This window comes from Chrysemys picta, chromosome 2 (assembly GCF_011386835.1).
Source record: "Chrysemys picta bellii isolate R12L10 chromosome 2, ASM1138683v2, whole genome shotgun sequence".
Lineage (NCBI taxonomy): Eukaryota > Metazoa > Chordata > Testudines > Emydidae > Chrysemys > Chrysemys picta.
The window spans coordinates 132,652,994-132,675,603 of NC_088792.1; the positions used below are offsets into that span (position 1 = coordinate 132,652,994).

Genomic DNA, 22,610 nt, shown 5'->3' on the forward strand with positions numbered 1-22,610 from the left:
GTAGTTATAGAAGGGCCTATCTGCCTCCCTTTTTTGGTGGAGAAAAATTAACTCTGTCAATTGATTGACTTTTATTGTATTAACCTAGCAATATAGAAAGGATATTATATCTGGACTTTTCCACTGTAATCTGTAAAGAAGCCTTTGTTTTGGTATGTTGCATGCTTTTACCTCAATAACAGGTGGGGTGCAGAAGACTCCAGTAATAGTCATGTACAGTTGAATAATATTGTTTTGTTCTGTTTCCATGCTGCTGATAAAGTTGATTTGCTCCCTTAAATATTTCAAAAACGGTTTGCCTCTTTGTTATGTTTTGGTGCAAGATATCGGGAATCACCTAATGTGAAAATATTTATATTTTTGGGGCTTAAGAAAATTACCAGATACCCACTAGCCACAGTTAGATAAAGAAGATGAGGATATAGGGCTCCTCCAGAGAAGATGAGTGGCAGGTAGTAAAATGACCAGCCTGCATCATTAGCATGATGTTTCTCCCGAACTCTTACTCCTGGGGGGATTCTGTGTGACTGCGTGCCCACAGAAAACACCCCTCTCCCCCACCGAATTCCTATGCTTCCCTGCCGAAAACGGTAGGAAAGCAAAGGGAAGCCATGCCGGGGCGAGGGGGGATGCAACAATGGGCGCAGTTTGGGGGGACGGATTGCCCCCCCAAACAGCGGCGAGGCATGGGGGGGGCGCACGGCATTACGTGCCAATGCCCCCCCTCGTTTCTGCAAGCTCAGAGCTGCCCAGCTGAAGGAGGCTGCATCTCAGCTCCACTGATTCTGCAGCTGAATGCTGCCTCCTGGGTCCTAGTGCCAGTCGTGTCCGCTTCTGTGTGCTGGGAGCCTTCCTGTTTTCTGTGCAACAGTAAGTGCTGGCAGTGGCGCTGGTAAGGAGGGTGGGGGAAAATGAGGGAAGGGGGTGGGGGGAAAGAAGGGTGGTGGAATAGGGCAGGGGGAGAGGAATGTAGGAGTGAGGGAGGGGGAGGAGGCATGGAGCAGTGTGGAAGGGGGATGAGATGGGGAAGAAAAGAGGATAGGGAGAAGTCGGAGCCTGGCATGCAACGTCTCACTGGCAACAGCTGTGGTTCCCCCATTAAGCAGCCCCATCGAACCCTCACCCTATCAAGCTCTACCCCCCAACACTTGGACCCCTCTGAGCCCCCCACACTCAGACCCCCCACCCCACTGATCCCCAAGCAGCTGCACCTGGACCCCCACCCCATTAAGCACCACTCCCCCAGCACCCAGACCCCACCCTGCTGAGCACCGTCTCCTCACAGCCAGATTCCCCCCCACACACACACACTGAGCCCCAACCATCTTCACCTGGATCCCCTGCAGCGTCCCATTGCCCCTGCACCCGGAACTCTCCAACAAGCCCCTGTGCATCCAGATCTCCCACTGAGCTACCCACACCCAGATTGCCCCACACAGGAAATCTCTCACCACAAACCTGGATCTCCCCACACTAAGCCCCTCCACACTTGGATCCTGCTGGGCTGAGCCAGCCCACCCACAACTGGCGCAAAGGGACAGGGCCCTGAGGTGTTTCTGGGGCAGGTCCAGCCCTTGCACTGTATCTGGGGCAGGTGCAGCCTCATTGCTGAGTCCTTGTACCTGGGCGGGGGGCTTCAGGGTGATCTCCTACCTCAATGCAGCCAGTGGCTGGTGGAGCCACATTTAAATATTGACAAAATTTGCAGAATTTTGTAGAATTGTAAAATACTGTGCGCAGAATTTTAATTTTTTTGGCACAGAATTCCCTCAGGAGTAAACTCTGCTTGGGATCTTGAGGAGTCCATCTTTCATATCAGCCTCTGACTAGCAAATTTGGGATAAACTGGATAAACTTGAACAAATTGGAGAAATGGTCTGAGTTAAACAGGATGAAGTTTAACAAAGACAAATGCAAAGTGCTCCACTTAGGAAGAAAAAAATCAGTTTCACACATACAGAATGGGAAGAGACTGTCTAGGAAGGAGTACGGCAGAAAGGGATCTAGGGGTTATAGTGGACCACAAGCTAAATATGAGTCAACAGTGTGATGCTGTTGCAAAAAAAGCAAACATGATTCTGGGATGTATTAACAGGTGTGTTGTGAGTAAGACACGAGAAGTCATTCTTCCGCTCTACTCTGCTCTGGTTAGGCCTCAGCTGGAGTATTGTGTCCAGTTCTGGGCACCGTATTTTAAAAAGGATGTGGAGAAATTGGAAAGGGTCCAGAGAAGAGCAACAAGAATGATTAAAGGTCTTGAGAACATGACCTATGAAGGAAGGCTGAAAGAATTGGGTTTGTTTAGTTTGGAAAAGAGAAGACTGAGAGGGGACATGATAGCAGTTTTCAGGTATTTAAAAGGGTGTCATAAGGAGGAGGGAGAAAACTTGTTCACCTTAGCCTCTAAGGATAGAACAAGAAGCAATGGGTTTAAACTACAGCAAGGGAGGTCTAGGTTGGACATTAGGAAAAAGTTCCTAACTGTCAGGGTTGTTAAACACTGGAATAAATTGCCTAGGGAGGTTGTGGAATCTCCATCTCTGGAGATATTTAAGAGTAGGTTAGATAAATGTCTATCAGGTATGGTCTAGACAGTATTTGGTCCTGCCATGCGGGCAGGGGACTGGACTCGATGACCTCTCGAGGTCCCTTCCAGTCCTAGAATCTATGAATCTATGAATGTGCACCCCATCTAGCTGCCCAAAGGGCGAAAGAGTTTGGTGTCTCCTCCTCTTGAGAGGTGCTTGCTAAAGAGTGGAAGGTCTCCAGTAATGTGCTTTGTTCTCAGAGCCTCCTTGATATTGTAAGGAGACCATGAGAAGATGTCTCCACTTTTCCCTGAAGCCACCCTTTTTTGGAGTGGTCCTCCCCATCAATAAATCCCATAACTGCTTCTGCTATTGCTCAATACTTTCCCAAGTAGCAGTATGAAATTGTCCCGATTTGTTGTCAGTTTCATTATGTTATTCTTATAAAAAGCACACGGGATCTTTTCAGGGAAAAGGCAATATGCCGTGTTTAATGAAAATATACCGTATATACTCGTTCATAAGCCGAATTTTTTTTAGTAAAAAAGGAAAGCATCAGAGAAGGGGGTTGGCTTATGAACGAGCATAGTTCATATAGTCTCCCCCTCCCCCCAACAGAGGGGGCAAGGAGAGGCAGCAGAGCCAGAAGGGAAGAGTCTCTCCGCTTCTGGCCACGCTGCTCTGCTGCTCTCCCTTCAGCCTCCAGGAAGCAGCTGCAGCTCCAGGGCTGGCAGGCTGTGGCCGCGCCGCCCGTCCCCGTCCCCCCAGAGCAGGCTGTGGCCATTCCACCCAGCTCCGCCCCCCAGAGCAGGCTGCGACACCTGGCCCCCTGGCACACGCTGCAGCTGCGCCACCCAGCCTGCTGGAGCAGCTCCGGCCAGGCCAGAGACATCCTCCCCTGGCCCGCCCCAGCTAAGGTGGGAAGGGATGGGATGGGGAGAGTGTGCGGGTCCTGGGCTAGGGGTGGGGTCATGTGGGGGGGTGGTCACAGGGGTTACTCCCCTGACCTCCAGTTTCTCCCTCCCCGCAAAATTTCCCCACCAGTTGCTGTCCCAGCCCGTCAGGGTAAGCTGCTGGCAGGCCAGGACACTTTGTTTACTTAAGTTTACCTCCATGCCTGCGGACGCTCGAGGTAAACAAACCATCTCGGCCCGCCGGCAGCTTATCCTGATGGCCCGGGAGCCAAAGTTTGACGACCCATGAATTATAGGGTTGGCTTATGAATGTGTCATAAAAAATTTCCATTTTTATTTCTCCATCTTGGGGGGGGGTTGGCTTATAAACGAACCAGCTTATGATCGCGTATATACGGTAACAATTTAGCATATGTATTCAAACACACACACACAGGTCCTGCAGATGGTCTTATAGTTACCAGTCTGTTGTAGCTCTAGTCAATCTAATGGCCAGTTAGATTGAGCACGAGTGAGGAGCTGGGCTCTGTCGGTCGCAATCCGATGCTTTGCAGGACTGAACCCAGAGTTCTATGGCAAAACACCCCAGCTTTATACTTGTAAATTCCCACTTTCGTCTATGGATTTTGCAATGTCATTCTGTAATTGTTAGTCCTTAAGTGGTGTTAATCTTGGGGTTTTCCGCTGTTATCTCTTATTTGTTGTCTCGCCTTCCGGGGTGTTTGCGTCACCTCTGAGGTTGTCAATGCTTCTAACTTGTTTAGTATCAGATACAGTGGATGTTTTCTGATTGTTTCCTGCTATAACTCCAAGTCTCTCACTTCTTTTTGACCATCTGGACATCTGTGATGGCTTTCACATTCATTCTTAACCATGCACACATCCTTTACTCACACCAAACAATTTTACAGAGAATTTCAGACAGAATTACTTTTTAGAAAGGGTTATATGGTTACTAAAGAGATTACAAAGGAACCTTACACAACTTGGTTTGCAATGCAGATAAGAAACAAGACCTTATAGCAAATACTGTAATGAAAACTTATCGTAAAACAAAAGGTGACCATAATCAGCCATAAGGATTGTTCTGGTCTGGTCCTGCCTTAACATCAGTTCAGACACAGGCAGCCTGTCTGATGCGTTTCTGCCAATGGCTCCTTAGGCCATTCCTTTCTGTTATTCAAAAAGGGTGGCAGGCAGGATATGGTTAAATCATACATCAATACATTTAATACATGCTACATTATTATATCCTTCATTCTAAATTATCCAAAATACAAACATAAAATCCTACTACTACAACTACTGCCACAAAGTTTTAGGTAGTTCCAGGAGCCTGATTGTAAATTCATGTGGGCAACGCTGTACTTTTATAATTGGTATGCATTTTGAGAGGTTGTCTCAGCAACCCAAAGGACTGGACACATTATTTAAAATACATTGTACATAGCGCAGAAATAGATGGCTTAGGCCATACACTTGCCAGGGAAAATGTCCCACTTGTAATATGGGCTACATTTTTTTCAAGCAGTGTAATGATGTACACAATACTTAGCTTCCTGCTGTAAACAAGATATGGCATCTGCATTGTATATGTGAAAACAAACTAGCACATCTAAAAAAGAAAATGAATATAGGGAATAATAATGCATGTTTTATTTACATAAAACCTAACACTTTCAATCATTTCTATTTAATACTAGAATTAGAAAAATCAGAAATTTCCTGATGGCAATTACAGGTTAAAAATAACTTGATAATCATGTAGCACAATTTCTGACGTTCCATTAGGAGCTTTGAAATGAAGTTCTGTATTACCCAGTTATAAATTTAGTGCAGTTTAAAATAAATTTAAGTCCTAAACTAAAGTTGTCAAGGGATACTGTAATTGTTTGGAATGAGTATTTTAAATTGTATATAATCTGTGAAAATCCTGCTTTGTAATTAATTTGAACTAGAACAAGTACATCATGCTCCAAACACCTGACTAGCAACTAGGGATTGCACCTTTCAGTCAAGTTTGAGCTATGACTTTCTATGGAAACTTGATAGGAAGCATGCGTCTGACGAAGTGGGCATTCACCCATGAAAGCTTATGCTTCAGTACATCTGTTAGTCTTAAAGGTGGCACAGGACCCTCTGTTGATAGGAAGCATTTTCTAGTGACTAAAACAAGGAACTGGGAATCAGGACTCCTGAATTTGATTTCTGACCCTGCCACTGTCTTGCAGTATGTTCTTGAGCAAGTTACTTAAACTCTGACTCAATATACACATTTTACAGATCACTAGAATACTCACAGGGAATTCGTGAGGAGTTCACACTTTGTTTCCAGGGGGACTGTCAGGCAGAAGTTGGGCCCATTTAAAAAAAAAAAAAAAAAAAAAAGAAGAAGAAGAAGAAAAAGGGGGGAAAAAAGAAACTAAAAGTAGTTTTGAAAACCGTATCTAATCCATGGTCCCAACTTTTAAGGTGGTTCTCTCCCCTTTCTGCTGTTTGCAACTTAAGCAGGTCTAAATCTGAGTCTTTTGACTTTATAGGGGCTTCTAGAGTGATGCTTCCTCTCAGCGTGTTCTCCTTTTTCCTGTGGAGAGATCCTGAGAAGTGGAGATTTTTTTTCTCCCTGACTTTACACATTTGCCTCTTATGCTTACTAAGCCACATTGAGAGATCCTGAGGAGTGAAGAGCTCCATACTTTTCCCTTATCTTTCCTCACTGCCATCACCTACTACCATTGATTCGATGGAAGGGATTTGGACAAGTGAAGAGTCTCTGCCAGGCATGCTGCTCCTGCTCTTTGACCCCATAGACAGGACTAGGGACTAAAGACTCCCATCTCCATCTTCCAAGTAGTCATGTGGAACAGATTAAGGGGTAGGCAATCTCCAATTCTCCTCATCTGATACAGTGGAGCAGATAGAGGTAGAGAATGAGAGCTTCCAGCTCTTGCTTCCCCTTTCTGCTTTGAGGGCTAGGAGAAAGCACGAGAAGGGATGCCAAGGGGGAACACTGATATCTTTTCTGCTTCAGACTTTTCTCTCCTAGCTCTAATAGGGGACCAGAGGGAGACTAAGGCCTGGTCTACACTGGGGGGGATCAAACTAAATTATGCAACTTCAGCTACATGAATAACATAGCTGAAGTTGACGTACTTAGATCTACTTACTGCGGTAAATCAAAGGCTGACACTCTCCAGTCAACTCCGCCTGTGCCTCTTGCCCTGGTGGAGTACCAGAGTCGACGGGAGAGCGCTTGGTGGTCGATTTATCTCATAGAATATCAGAGTTGGAAGGGACCTCAAGAGGTCATTTAGTCCAACCCCCTGCTCAAAGCAGGACCAATTCCCAGCTAAATCATCCCATCCAGGGCTTTGTCAAGCTGGGCCTTAAAAACCTCCAAGGAAGGAGACTCCACCACCTCCCTAGGTAACGCATTCCAGTGTTTCACCACCCTCCTAGTGAAATAGTTTTTCCTGATATCCAACCTGGACCTCCCCCACTGCAACTTGAGACCATTGCTCCTTGTTCTGTCATCTGCCACCACTGAGAACAGCCGAGCTCCATCCTCTTTGGAACCCCCTTTCAGGTAGTTGAAGGCTGCTATCAAATCCCCCCTCATTCTTCTCTTCTGGAGACTAAACAATCCCAGTTCCCTCAGCCTCTCCTCATAAGTCATGTGTTCCAGAGCCCTAATCATTTTTGTTGCCCTCCGCTGGACTCTTTCCAATTTTTCCACATCCTTCTTGTAGTGTGGGGACCAAAACTGGACACAGTATTCCAGATGAGGCCTCACCAATGTCGAATAAAGGGGAACGATCACGTTCCTCGATCTCATCTAGACTAGACCCGATAAATCAACCCCCGATGGATCGATCACTGCCTGTCGATCCAGCGGGTAATGTAGACAAGCCCCAAGAGAGCATACCTGACCCTACTGCACCTAACCACTTATGAGTCAATATTATGAGATCTTCAAGTGTGGGAAAAGAAGACTCCCTCATGACTGCTTCCTTCCTAAACTCTGGGAGTGGGTGGGAGGAATCTTTAGGATTGTGAATGAGATACCATCCTTGGCTCAGTGATCTGGGAAAAGGTGACAAACCTCTTAAAAGCTCCCCTTCCTGACTCCTTCGTCGGAGTGTGTCTTACCTTCCCCCTGATATATTTTCTTCTTTGCTCCCTTCCCAGACTTCTGCAGGAACTGCGTTTCTCTGGACAATCCCCAAATCTTTAAATTCTTAAGTTTCAAATGTCAGATACTTTCCCTTTTAGTAAACATAATTTAAGAAACACCCAACTGATCTATGAAAGAGCAACTCCACTCTTCTGTAGTGGTTGGGGAAAGGCATACAGGCAGATTCCTATAGCAGCGTAGAAGACTTCTATCAAGCTAATGAATGAAACTAGGAAATAAAGCTGATTCAGAGCACTGTCAAATGAAAGCTGAATAAGGAACAAAATCATTGTTCCCATTTTTCAGTTATAGTAATCATAGATTACTTGTAATATTGCAAGTTAAAAAAAAAATTCAGAGAAATGAGTCTTGAGCTACATTACCCCTTAAAAGTTTGCAATGTGATTTATTAGTCTTGAGTGCTACGGAAATGTCAAGTTTTATAATGAAACTTTCAAACTACATTGGATGGATAGTTACTTTTTTGTCCACTTTGTAAAACTGGTGAAAATTCAAACTATTGCCACGCCACAGAACAGAGACTTTTCAGCATAAGTCTCACATTGTATTTGATAGAGCAATTTTTATCATTTTCTCCATTCCCCTTCATGTTTTCCAGCTTTTTGTCCTTACCACATTGGTCACTTCTCTGTTGTTGGCCTGGGTTTTGAGGACTATGTAAGTATGGTTATTTTATAATTTTGATGTTTTAAATTCTTAAAAATGTGTGCAACTTAAAATTTTTGTGTTTTATAGAAACCCCTGATTTTTACTCTAGGACAACAGAACAGCCTGGGAAGTTGTCCTTGTCTTCATTCTAGGACCTTTCTTTGCTTTTAACTGTTTACCCTCCCCCCAAACTTCATTATTGTAATACCTGTCTAAGACTCCCCCTTTGTAAGGTCACTGAATTTGGCTTTTTAATATTAGATTTTTATAAAATCTAATATATTTTATGGTGGTGTTCCTTGATTGCATGGGGGATAATGCTTCATAAATTACTATTGGGGGGAGGGATAGCTCAGTGGTTTGAGCATTGGCCTGCTAAACCCAGGGTTGTGAGTTCAATCATTGAGGGGGCCATTTAGGGATCTGGGGCAAAATCTGTACTTGGTCCTGCTAGTGAAGGCAGGGGGCTGGACTCGATGACCTTTCAACGTCCCTTCCAGTTCTAGGAGATGGGATATCTCTATTAATTATTATTATTATTAGTGAATGCCAGGCAAAGGAGTAGGATATATGGCAGCTCCTCCTGCAAGGCTGGCAGCTTTGCATTATGTGGTTTTTCTAATGGATGCAAACTTATTTTCCACTTTTTTTTGTTGAGGATGCCAAATGATTAGTAAAGAGAGTTTATTGATTAAATATTTGTCCTACTCATGGTGTAGTATAAAGCAGCCTAGGAACCTTGTAATTCCAAATCCCAGCTGCCCAAGTGGACTCTGTCATTAATATTGAAAGAGGACTGAACTTTTTGAGAAATAAAAACTAACTAAAATTTAATGGAAAATATTTAAAATATCCTTTTTTTTCCCCCTCCAGGTTCAAGCATCTCACTTTGAAGGCCTAATTACAACAATAGTTGGCTATGTGCAGCTAGCAATAACTCTAATTGTTTGTCATGTATCCTTTCATAAGTAGTTGCCTGACTCTGTCTTAAATTCTGTCTGTGGATCATTAGTTCTAGCCATGTTGAGATCAGGGTTAGAAATGAAGCAGGAGCACTTTCTTTCTCTTTTCGCTTTGTTCTTATGATGAAACAAAGAAAAAAGGGCTGTTTTAGGTAAAAATTTGGATAAAATCTGTTTAAGTGCTTGACCATCCAGATTTAATTTCAAAACAGGCTGCATATTCAGAACAATAACAGCTTTGAGACTTCACTCAGCCCAGTTTTCCACATATGATAGTCTGTTTTATGGGAATGACATTGGAGAGGTCTTAACATGGAATCAGCTTCTTCCCCAGCTGACTGTCAGCTAACCAGGATAAAATTTCACAAGGCCGTAGATGGAATGCATTGCTTTCTTCCTGAATGGCAGATCCCTTTCTGGAGGTCAGCCAAAGAAAAGGGACAGTGTGGTACAAATATTTCTGCCCTCTTCACTAGCCACTAAAATACTAACGGGGTGTCCCTTGTTCACCATACACCATAATAGTCCAGAAAGAATTTTGCAGCAGTTTTAGGGACTGCACTCAACGTTAAACTTGAGAAACGCGCTTAAAAGCTTTGCAGAAATGAAGTCATGATTGGGAGGGTAAGAGTGCCCCTGTGATCTGGCAAGGCTTGCAATTATAATTTTTGTGATCTAGCCTGATAGACAGGTATGGAGCCATCCATTTCTCTCCACACGTAGGCTTCTTGTGGGCTACACAGCTGCAGCAGAGCTAGAAATAGGCGTACAGAATAATAACTAGGATTTGTGCCACGTGGGATGGGAAGCTCATCTACATAAGTTCTCCTGTTTCAGGCAGCTTCTCCGGATATGTTTAGCCAGCATGGGTATTCAGAAACATGCTGCCTCTGCTTGAACTAGCATGCTAGAAATAGTAGTGTGAATACGGTCTCATGAGCTAGCCGCCAGAGTACAAGCCCATCTGACCCGTTAGGTACATACTTGGAGGGCTAGTCTGTGCTGTAGTCCATGCTGCCATGACCACACTGCTATTATTGTTTGAGGTAGCTTTGATCTGTACTTACGCATGCTGCAGTCACACCTCCTGACTGCAGTATAGACATACCCTTAGTATGTCTTCCTTGGTTTCTGCACCAGGCCAGTAGCATTCAGAGCTTTGTGCAACTTGAATTGCTCTTGGGAAGCAATTCACTTGGCTGCACTGGAGAGATTGAAGTGACTGTTACCGCTATTTTAGAGTTTTGAAAGTCTGGGGAGACTTGGTCACAGACAAAACTGTGTATGCTTTAAAAAGATTAAATTGATTTCTGTTTGAAGGAGTAAATTTATTTGCTATTTAACACACTATATTGCAGTAGCACTTAGAGGCCACAGTCAGGTTGGGCCTTGTTGTGATAGGCACAGTACAAATACAGTAAAGTATTTGATGCCATGTCTCTCTTGAGATCCTCTGACCTACTAAAAGGAGACCGTTATCCAGGAATTTAAAGATATGTAGGCATTGTGCTCAGGGTTGCAACACGTTAATGATTTAGGAGCTTAAATCTCATTTTTGAAAGGGATTTAGACTCTTGGGAGCATAAATCTCATTGACAGTCAATAGGATTTAAGCTCCTAAGTGTCTAAATCCCTTTTTAAAAATTATATTTAAGCTCCTAAATCACGTAAGAGTTGCAATCCTGAGCACCACAACACCTAAATACTTTTAAAATCCTGGGACTAAATTTTCCAAAAAAACCGACACACACACACTAGCTCTGCTGTGAAGAGATGAGAATTTCTCTGACCCCATTAAAATGCATATTACATTAGACCTCCAGACTTGTAACTGCACTGTTAAACTCTTGGTGGTAAATATTCCTGCATAATTTTTTTCAAAAGTGATTTCTGGTATATCAGTTTTCAGTCCCCAACTTCAGATGCCTTTGAAAGAGGGCTTGATTTTCAGAGAATGGGTGCTTAGCACTTTGGTAAACAGGTCCCTTTAAGGTGTTTTAAATTAGGCACCCAAAATCATCATTACTTGTGAAAGATTAGAACCCCAGCAATAGTATTCACACTTTCACCTTAGTGCTTGACTCTTGCAGAATTTCCTGCTATAAAATCTAGATTGCACAGTTGCTGATATAAATTGTATCATACTCTCCTGGTCCTGTTACAACATTTCATTTAGTATATTTCCTTGACCAGAGTATGTAGGGTTTGGCTGCGCTTGTAAAATTCCAAAGATCACGTCACTTATTGGGAGTCTGCTATATTGTTGTTAAGGTAATTATAGGCTTCTGAAAGCAAAAGGTTTTCAACTATAATTTTGTTAGTGATTTATTCATAGTTACTGAGTAATTTTTTTTCCTTTTCCCTGAAGGTTTCCTTATTAGTGGTTGTAGAAATTGGTGTGTTCCCCCTTATCTGTGGCTGGTGGCTGGATATATGCTCTTTGGTAAGAACAGAAATTATTGGAATGTAGGCCAAGTCTTACACTGTTTTTTTTTCTGAGGAGAAAGTTCTTTTGCCCTGGAGAAAAAAAAATTGATATAAACTGGACTTGCAGAAAATTTCTTTTCTCTTTTATTTTTTATACTTTCATTGTTTCAGAGGTCAAAGGTAGTTTGTTCTAACGCACGGTGCAATACAAAGTCTATGTTCCTGTAGGCAGTTAAAGTCTACAATCTACGTTTAAAACAGAGGAAAAAAACCATCATTACATTTTTTGAAACAGTTACAAAACACTGTGAAAAGTCACTTCTCTGCTATGCTAAATGTCTTACCGGCAACTCCATGACTGAGTTTTCTTTATTTGGCTACCTGTGGGGAAATTCATAGATGATTCATCTTGTGGTATTACTATGAATTTTTCCTTCTGTGTATTGAATGCCATATGAGAGAGACTATTTTTATTGTAGTCTTGGGCAGTGGTTCTCAACCAGGGGTCTGGGGCCTCCTGGGGGCCCACGAGCAGATTTCAGGGGGTCCACCAAAATAAACCAGAGAGGGGCCGGCATTAGACTTGCTGGGGCCCAGGGCAGAAAACCAAAGCCTGAGCCCCATCACCTGGGGTTGAAGCCGAAGCCCAAGCAGCTTAGTTTTGTGGGTCCTCCTGTGACATGAGGCCCTGGGCAACTGCCCTGCATGCTACCCCCGAATGCCAGTGGCTTTTAATGTACTGGATATGCAGAAAAACAGGCGCAGGTGGACCGTGGAACTTTTATAGCATGTTGGGGGAAGGGGGGCTCAAAAAGAAAAAGGTTGAGGACCCTGGGTCTAGGGAGTGCAGGGGAAAGGAAGGGGAAATTATCATAACTTTTAAAATGTCACTTCCCCAAAAGCTAATATAAGAGATTACTATTAAATGTTTATATGGGAAAAAGCAACCATTTTGCTCTCAGCATTAATAAGATACCCTATTTCTAATGAGAATAAGTGTACAGTACAGTTTAGTATCAGCTGATATGCTCATGCTGATATGCTCTGTAGTATTATATATTAAATGTTAGTGTTTTCCTTGTTTTAGTTTCCTTCCCATTCTTAAAACTATGTGGAGTAGAGAAATATGTCACTATTTGCCATCTCCAGCGTCAGTGCTATAAGTATGTTGTAAGAACTGTGTAGTTTTCAGTGGCACTTATGACTTAAATAGACGTTTTTGTTTTCTTGAATGCTCCTCTAAATATTTATAGTTTTGCAATAGGTTGAGATTATTTAAATGTAATATATAATCCAATTTAACCCTATTTGCTAGGTACAAATGGGGTAAATTAAATGGGTAACCAAGGAAGAGTATTTGGTAAACGTTAATTGTATGTACTTTTTTGTATAGGAAATGTTTGATGCTACTTTGAAAGACAGAGAGTTGAGCTTTCAGTCTGCCCCTGGTACCACAATGTTCCTACACTGGTTAGTGGGAATGGTTTACGTCTTTTACTTTGCATCTTTCATTCTCTTACTGAGAGAGGTAAGTTCTTATTCAGGTGAGATGATTATAAAATATATTTGAACAACTTTATGTACTGAAGAGTTCATTAGCTCTTCCCCATCTGTGTGTTTCTGTTATGATGTTTTTAATACATATCAGGCTTCAAAATTTTTCTGCCTTAAAAATTGAACAATCATGCTGGTTACAAGTGAATATGGGAACACCCTTAGGGTGCTAGCCAATTGCATGCAAAGGAGTTTTTAATATGGATGCTGCTTTTGTTTAAATACTTCTTAGTATCTGTGAACTGAAATGTATTTGAAAGTAAAGATTTTTAGTTAAAATGTTTCCACTGTGGCCTAGTAGTAATGCTTTGCAGTGTTCTTCTGTACCTCTCATTGTTGACTCTTGTATTGAAAAGTTCTTCATATTTATATCTCACAGCCTAGTTGCTTCTAACACCTTTTTTCCAACAGAAATCTAACTCTGTTAATTAGACAACATGCTAATAATTCTTATGTTGCTTGCATTTTTGTCTTTTTAAATTCAAACATAAATATCTGTTTCAGGTACTGAGACCTGGTGTCCTGTGGTTTCTGAGGAATTTGAATGATCCAGATTTTAATCCAGTTCAGGAAATGATTCACTTGCCCATTTATAGACATCTCAGGAGGTTTATTTTATCAGTGGTAAGGACTTTTTTCAAACTTGTCCTTGAATAATTTATATTCATTTCTTTTTTGTTGTTGCAAATACAGTGCTAGCCTAGCTGACGTTTTGAATATTAGCATGTTTAACTTTCCTTTTTGATGTGTGTTCATTTTTTAGTTACTAAAATAAAACTGAAGTTTACTTCTTCAGAGGTGTTAGTTGTAACAGATGCCCCACTTCAGATTATCTGAAATGCTGGTGGGAAATTTTTAATTAAAAGTTTTAAAATGTTTGTCTAGTACAGACAATCACAAACCTTCCTCTTGTGCTAAAGCCACAATGACTGCTTGTATCACTAGCCAACAGTTACTTTATTACTATGGATGGTGGAGGTGATCCCTTGAGGTCACGGTGCTGGTCTAAGCCATTTATTGCAACAAACATTCTGGGTCCCAGTTCAGTAGAGATGGGTCTGATTCGTGTTCCTGTCTGTCTTCGGGTGGACCATGATGGCCTGGGCAGTGGTATCTACTACCAGATGTATCTGCAGGCTGTTGAATTATTGGGGAAACACCTAAAGTCTTTCCTGGCCTCCCCAAGCACTTTCCAGATGTTCACCCTGATGTCTGTCTGGAAGGCCTTTAAAGCAACATCTCAGATGGCCTGCTTTGGCACTGGTTTTGCAGATACAGGCCCTGAAGACTGCATACCTTTGAAACAGACTGCTGTATGGGATACTGTGATGCTGATATACCATTAACACATCAACATCCTCTGTACCTTGTTGGATCACCCTAGTGGTGCTCAGCATACACTCTGAGGGTAAGACCTCCCTGCCATATGGAGAGGAGTGCTGGTCAGTCATGCTTAGGACTCTAGAAAACAGCAGGATGTATTGGCCTTTTGTCATCTTATAGCCACACTGCTTTGGCTGCATCAGGGATGTATGTGCCACATCAAATAACCCAAACTTAGTCCAACATATAGTTCTTTTTAAAGCTCTCAAATGCATGGGTTAGCAGAATATAATGGAATTGGTTTTTGCCTTGTGAATCAAGAAATGAAGCTCTTGGCTAATTATCATTCTCTGAAGGTATGAGTTGAAATGATTTCAGAACCTTCATTAGACTCGCAGTGGTACCATGGGCCCCATGAATGATGATCAATTACAGCTTATATATTCAGAGATTAAACAACTTTCTCTTCTAGTTTATACATTTATTTCTCTTTATGGAACATAGACTACCAAAATTTGAGAGGAACAGGTTTTAATTTAATCATGGACCTTTGTCATACCTTCATTCAAAACCTTTGCAGATGGTTTACATCTTCATTGGCCAATCCATATAAAAAATAAGGCCTCATATGAGTCTTGTAGATATAATATGTATTCGTAATTTTCTTGTTGCAGATCGTCTTTGGGTCAATTGTCCTGCTCATGCTTTGGCTTCCTATACGTATTATTAAGTATCTCTTGCCTAATTTTCTTCCATATAATGTCATGCTCTACAGGTAAGTTTTTATTTTCATTCTGAAAGATGTTATTGGTGATTAGACAGAGTCCTCCTTGCGTACTTCTCTAAGGCCATGTCTACACTTATAAGCTTACAGCAGCACAGCTGTACCAATACAGCTGTGCCGCTATAAGAGTGCTCATGTAGCCGTGTTATGCCCATTGACATAATAAAACAGCTCAACGAGTAGTGGTAGCTGTGTCGGCTGGAGAGCACTTATGCTGGCAAAACTTATGGCGCTCAGAGGGGTGTTTCTTCAGTGTATTTTCCACTGCATGCATCTGATGAAGAGGGTTTTAGCCCACAAAAGCTTATGCTCAGATAAATTTGTTAGTCTCTAAGGTGCCACAAGTACTCCTGTTCTTTTTGCTGATACAGACTAACACGGCTGCTACTCTGAAATAAGTGCTAGTGTAGACATGGCATAATTGTACCACTTTCACCATTACTTTGACATTGCATTCAGGCATGTAGAAATTGAACAAATTATTAGTTTTACTCCATAGATTAGATACGCCATAGGTTATCATCATGCTGTAGTGCGGGGGAAGTGGTTAGGGCTGTCCATAAATTGCAGTTAACTTACATGATTAACTCAAAAATTAATCGCACTGTTAAACAATAGAATACCAATTGAAATTTATTAAATATTTTTGGATGTTTTTCTGCATTTTCAAATATATTGATTTCTATTACAACACAGAATACAAAGTGTATAATGCTCACTTTATATTATTATTTTTTATTACAAATATTTGCACTGTAAAAATGATAAACAAAAGAAATAGTATTTTTCAATTCACCTCATACAAGTACTGTAGTAGTACTGTAGTACTCTTTATCCTGAAAGTGTAACTTGCAAATGTAGGGGTTTTTTTTGTTACATAACTGCGTTCAAAAACAAAACAATGTAAAACTTTAGAGCCTACAAGTCCACTCAATCCTACTTCTTGTTCAGCCAATCACTAAGACAAACAAGTTTGTTTCCATTTACGGGAGATAATGCTGCCTGCTTCTTATTTATAATGTCTCCTGAAAGTGAGAACAGGTGTTCGCTTGGCACTTTTGTGGCCGGCATTGCAAGGTATTTACATGCCAGATATGCTAAACATTCGTATGCCCCTTCATGCTTCGGCCACCATTCCAGAGAACAGCTTCCATGATGATGATACTTGTTAAAAAAAATGCGTTAATTAAATTTGTGATTGAACTCCTTTGGTAAGAATTATATGTCTCCTGTTCTGTTTTACCTGCATTCTGCCATATATTTCATGTTATAGCAGTCTTGGATGATGACCCACCACATGTTCATTTTAAGAACACTTTCACAGCAAATTTGACAAAATGCAAAGAAGGTACCAATGTGAGATTTCTAAAAATAGCTACAGCACTCGATCCAAGGTTTAAGAATCTGAAGTGCTGTCCAAAATCTGAGAGGGATGAGGCGTGGAGCATGCTTTCAGAAGTCTTAAGAGCAATACTCATATGCAGAAACTACAAAACCTCAACCACCAAAAAAGAAAATCAACCTTCTGCTGGTGGCGTCTAACTCAGACAATAAAAATGAACATGCGTCGTCCGCTCTGCTTTGGATTGTTATTAAGCAGAACCCGTCATCAGCATGGATGCATGTCCTCTGGAATGATGGTTGAAGCGTGAAGGGATGCATGACTCTTCAGTGTATCTGGCATGTAAATGTCATGCGACACCGGCTACAACAGTGCCATGTGAACGCCTATTCTCACTTTCAGGTGACATTGTAAAGAAGAAGCGGGCAGCATTATCTCCTGCAAATTGTAACCAAACTTGTTTGTCTGAGCGATTAGCTGAACAAGAAGTAGGACTGAGTGGACTTGCAGGCTCTAAAGTTTTACATTGTTTTATTTTTGAATGAAGTTTTTTTTTTGTACATAATTCTACATTTGTAAGTTCAACTTTCATGATAGAGATTGCACCTCAGTACTTGTATTAGGTCAATTGAAAAATACAATTTCTTTTGTTTTTTACAGAGCAAATATTTGTAATAAAAATAAATATAAAGTGAGCACTGTACACTTTGTATTCTGTGATGTAATTGAAATCAGTATATTTGAAAATGTAGTAAGCATTCAAAAATATTTAAATAAATGGTATTCTATTGTTTAACAGCGTGATTAAGCGCGATTAATTGACAGCCCTATTTTGTTTGTTTGTTTTTAGGAACACTTCAGATAATGGAAGATACCTTTCCTAAAGACTTTTCGTAAAACTGCCTGTTCACATTAAATTCCTAAACACTACTAAATTCTTCCCCAGTGCTCAGAAAAGTATGCCAAAAAAAAAAAAAATCTTGGCTATTAAAGTCTAAGAATTGTCTGTGATGGAATCCTACTTAGCCTTTACTGTTTTACTGTTTGTTTAGTCAGATATTTGGTTATGATAGTCTTGGTTTGTTAAAATGTTTGTAGGAAATTCATAAAATTTTAGAATAGTCCTTATATGTCTGCCGCCTTGTTCTTTCCCATTGTTTCTAGTGATGCTCCAGTGAGTGAACTTTCTCTGGAGCTGCTTTTGCTTCAGGTGGTGCTGCCCGCTCTGCTTGAACAAGGACACACGAGACAGTGGTTGAAAGGTCTTGTACGAGCATGGACTGTTACGGCTGGGTATTTACTGTAAGTGTAAACAGCCAATATCAGTTATGTGGCCTGTTTCACTTTAATCTTTTTAATATGGAAGAAATGTATTATTTGGCTAGATACCGTAACTGGAACATTCTGGATTACTTGATGCATAAATGTGTGCATAGCAGAGATGCATGAAAATTTATGTAGATCAAATTATTGTACAGTGAATCCTTGAACATGTACTGCAACTTCAGAATATGCCTTTGCAATTAATTGTATTTGCTGCACTAATACAACTTTCGTTTGGTAAAAAATGATACAGCTGAATCTGAATAGCAATTTCTGTAGTCCCTCTTTCTGTGTTTTGCTTTCCATTATGTTCATCTTTTCGGAATGAAATTTTTGTTGCTTTCTTCTTCCATAGACTCTTTGGAAAATATGAGCAAAATTAACGTGTACATCTCTGGTGCTATTTAATCCATGCAAAAAATATAAATAAATCCACCCCTGAAAACCCTCCTGTGTGAGGGCACAAAGGCTGTGACCCTCCCTCAGTTCTCTCTTACCACCCGTGACAGAGATGAAATTTGGACAGTGTCCTATGGGCTATAGTTTTTTTGAGCTTCAATCTTAACCCTTATGTGAAGAAATACCATTTCACTTTTTCTCTTTCATTGCTCATGTACAGAAAAAAGTACGAAGAGACTCTCCTATACAACCTCTCCATACAGAAGGGTGAGGCACTTCACACCAACTGCCAGTATGGCCTATTGTAAACCCACAGGGTTTAAATCTTGTCCATTGTGCGTCAGTCATATGTCCTTAATCAGTGGTCTCAGGTGTGTTTTCTGCCTTGAAAGAGCACATCATCACAACCAGCGCTTCATCTGCCACTTCTTGCCCCACACCTGAAAACTGAGAGATGTGTGTTTGAAATTAAGTCTCTTGAAGCAATCTTTAAAGGTCTTATATGATCTTGGAGAAGAGACATCCTCCAAACTGGAGACAAGGAGGCTATATACAGTAAGTGTTCTGGTAACCAGACACCATGCCTCTGGTTCTAGTAGGCAGAAATCTAAAAAGGGTCCATGGAACTGGCACCATGAGCCTTCAGTGCTGTGTGCATCAGTACCGACTCGGGGGCAAAGAGACCTGGCACCCATATCATCCACTTTGGATGCCAAGCAGCATACCTCCACCATGCGTAAGCACAGCTCAAAGCATGCAACAAGCTCATTGCATGAGAAGGACTCATAGCATTCCTCCAAAGGTAGGTCTTCTAAACCTTCCTTAGTGTTGAGGGATGGGAGCAAAGCATCGGCTGTGAAAGACTCAGGAGACCACAGTACTGATGCTGACGTCAACACCACTGGTGCTAATCAATGAGCCTTTCCCAATATCAAGATGTGCCTTTGAGGAACTGCCTTTGCTGCTTGTTTTGGTACCAGCAGAATCAGTACTGGTCCCATATCTAATGGCACTGCTGTTCCTGGAGATGTATTTCTCCTCGCCATGTCCAAGCCACTCCTCTCTGACTTCAAGCATGGGATCAGACCAGAATAGTACATTAAGGGTGGATCTGGAAGTGCCCCATATCTGGCACTGACGCACAGCTGACAGTGGACAGGCCAATCACATCCTGGCCAGTAACTGTACAATTTACCTTTGTGGCCCTGTTGGGGACCACCTTCCCAGAGTGGAGCCCTATCATGTGTGTCTGGGAAAAGCAGGTTTCACTCTTCATCTGGCATCAATAGCCAGATCCCTGTCACAGGACCAGAGAAGTGTCCTTGTGAGGTAATGGCTCGGGAAACACTCCAATTGTCTTCCCCACCTAATCCTTCTTTTTTCCAAATGAAGCTGTTGCCTTGACCCGACACCAATCGTCAGTGACTATAGGGCCTTTCAGACCTGCTCCTGAGGATAGCTTGCTGAAATCTTGTACTTTGAGACAACCGTGATCTTAGGTTTGTTCTCTGTTCAATATCCTCAGTCCCAACTGGGATTGTGCTACTAATCATAGTATATTGGACCCAGCAAAAGGATTGTGGCACACCTCAGCCTTGCTTTCCCCTACTTCAAACTGAGTATAAAAGTGTTATCAAGTGCAATCCAAAGGCTTTGAACTTTCTTATAAGCATCAGACACCAGAGTCGCTTGTGGTGTCTGTGGTCCAGGAAAAGATGCCCCACAGGTCTCCAGTTGCTGCATAGACATACCCTGAGATGATCGTAGTACAGACCAAAGAAGTGTTTCTCTTCCACTAGTGATCCATACACAGCTGAGTAAAAATTTAATTGAATCATAACAAGACAAGGAAGGCCTCACCTGCAGACCCCATACGGTCAAACTGTCAAGGATTCCATCCCGACCTGAAGTTGCAGGACCTGACAACCTGGATATTGACTGGTTAAGTGCCATGGAAAATCAGGAAATCCTGACGTAGAACAGAATACTGCGCAAGAGAGACTTATTCCTCCAAATGTATAGGATAATCAATATGCGCAACCCACCATGGCCTAAACACATTGCAGGCCCTGATACCAAAGATTCTGGACTACTTGCTGCAGTTAAAACATTCTGGACTTTCATTTAGCTTAGTCAAAGTTAATCTAGTGGCAGTCTCTGCATATCATCAAATGATGCATTTGGTCTCAGTCTTCTCTCATACCGATGGTATCCAAATATGACAAGGGCCTAATGCTTGCTTCCCCACTGGTCAGAAGATCTGCTCTGGTATGGGACCTCAGCATCATCCTTCTAAAACTTGTGGACTACTCCATTCACCAGCTTACTCTCAGAATGGTGATTTTGGTAGTGATCACCTCAATCCAGAGAGTGAAGAAACTTCAGACAGTCATGGTGGAACACCTGTACTTTTGTTTCCATAAAGACACAGTGATACTAAAACCTCATGCCAAATTCCCAAGGTGATTTCCAAGTTCCATTTAAACAAACCTGTATTCTTCCCAAGACCTCATTCCACATGAGGGGAGAAGAAACTCTGCACAAACCTAGAGTTGCATGATGTTATATTCATAGCTGTGGGGAACAATAGAGGATTTTTTTCTATTTGTGGCCACAGTTGGGTGCTTCAAGAGCCAAGCTGTTTCATAGAATCATAGAATATCAGGGTTGGAAGGGACCTCAGTGAGCAGGGGGTTGGACTAGATGACCTCAAAGCAGGACCAATCCCCAGACAGATTTTTGCCCCAGATCCCTAAATGGCCCCCTCAAGGATTGAGCTCACAACCCTGGGTTTAGCAGGCCAATGCTCAAACCACTGAGCTATCCTTCCCCCCTTTGTTATGAAGATGCAGCTGATACTCCTTATTCACACCATCCTGAGTTGATATTGCTTACCATTCACCTAGAGTGACTAATGCTCAAAGAAGGAATGGTTACTAACTCTACAGTAATTGTGGTTCTTTGAATTGTTATAGTCAGTGTGGATCCCATGACCTACTCTTCATCCCCACTTTTCCAAGTCCTCAACGGTCACTCATAGGCTTTGAATTGCAAGGGAACTAAATGGGGATTGCTTCCACTCCACCTTTTTATGCCTTCGCACAGAAGCTCAAGGAAGCTCAGGGCATGTGTGTGGCCTCACTGGACTCTGCTATTTGAAAGATTCTGAGCTTACACACATGATGCACGTGCACCTAAGAATCCATACTGACTACAAGGAACTGTTCTGTTTTAGTAGTTTTTGACTGTTTCATAATTTGATTTAACGAAGTGTACTTGCACTCCCCAAAGCCTGTACTGCTCATTAAGGGGCATGAACATAATATTTCAAGTTTGAAGGTTTTTTCTTGACTGAATTATTCTTATGGAGGCTTGAGAATGGGATGGAGAGTGAGATACTTTCTTCCTCGTTGAAATAATCTTTTCAGCCTTTCATGCCTGAAAAACAAATGAGATTTTTAGCTCCAACTTAATAGAAAAATTCACCTTCTGATACAGTCAAAACATGGATAACTCATCCCAAAGATGAATACGAATGGAATGTAGGTGACGGAGGGTGGTGGAGATGAGAACCAAGTTGGGCGGATAACAATGGGAACTATTACACATCTTCAACTGTTGCAGTTACCAGTAGAGATGGCTCTAATAAACATTCCTTCAGCCACTTTTTAATTAAGCAATGGTGAAAAAAACTTAATTACCATTTTTAAATCCACATTCTTATGGGGTTATCAGAGTTGTCTGAAATTTGGAGCTTTATGTAAGTAGTCGTTTAAGGAGGAGTTCTTGCTAGATTTGGAGATGGGGAATGAAAAATTGCTTCTGAGCATACGTAATAGGTACTTGATTTTAGCAGACCCCCATAAAGTCCTACCAGTTAATGACATTGCATAACAAAGATGGCATCCCTCTCTACGCAGGTTCACTGATGCTCTCAGACTGCTGCAAGGACAATTTTGAGGGGTTTTGTAGCTTTTTAAAAAAATTGAGACTTATTAGGGATAAAAGAAAATGTATACCTATAGGGAAAACACTTTAGAACCTGTGACTTCTTTTGTCCACAAATTCTAAACTTCTGTTCAAAGGTTAAGAACATAAGAACAGCCATACTGGGTCAGACCAAAGGTCCATCTAGCCCAGTATCCTGTCTTCTGACAGTGGCTAATGCCAGGTGACCCTGGCAAACAGAGGCTTCTGGCAAACAGAGATTA

The 22,610-nt window shown here is 41.7% G+C and overlaps 1 protein-coding gene across 8 annotated transcripts in view; it reads left to right on the forward strand.

Moving 5' to 3' along the window:
- MARCHF6 (membrane associated ring-CH-type finger 6) overlaps window positions 1-22,610 on the forward strand; it is a 104,946-nt gene that overhangs the window by 48,013 nt on the left and 34,323 nt on the right. For all 8 annotated transcript variants that reach the window (XM_065584216.1, XM_065584214.1, XM_065584215.1 and 5 more), the window contains 8 exons: window positions 8,236-8,294; window positions 9,159-9,239; window positions 11,450-11,518; window positions 11,616-11,690; window positions 13,068-13,202; window positions 13,733-13,852; window positions 15,226-15,326; window positions 17,842-17,979. In XM_065584216.1, coding sequence (XP_065440288.1) covers window positions 8,236-8,294; window positions 9,159-9,239; window positions 11,450-11,518; window positions 11,616-11,690; window positions 13,068-13,202; window positions 13,733-13,852; window positions 15,226-15,326; window positions 17,842-17,979 — 778 coding nt within the window. The remainder of the gene's footprint in view (window positions 1-8,235; window positions 8,295-9,158; window positions 9,240-11,449; window positions 11,519-11,615; window positions 11,691-13,067; window positions 13,203-13,732; window positions 13,853-15,225; window positions 15,327-17,841; window positions 17,980-22,610) is intronic.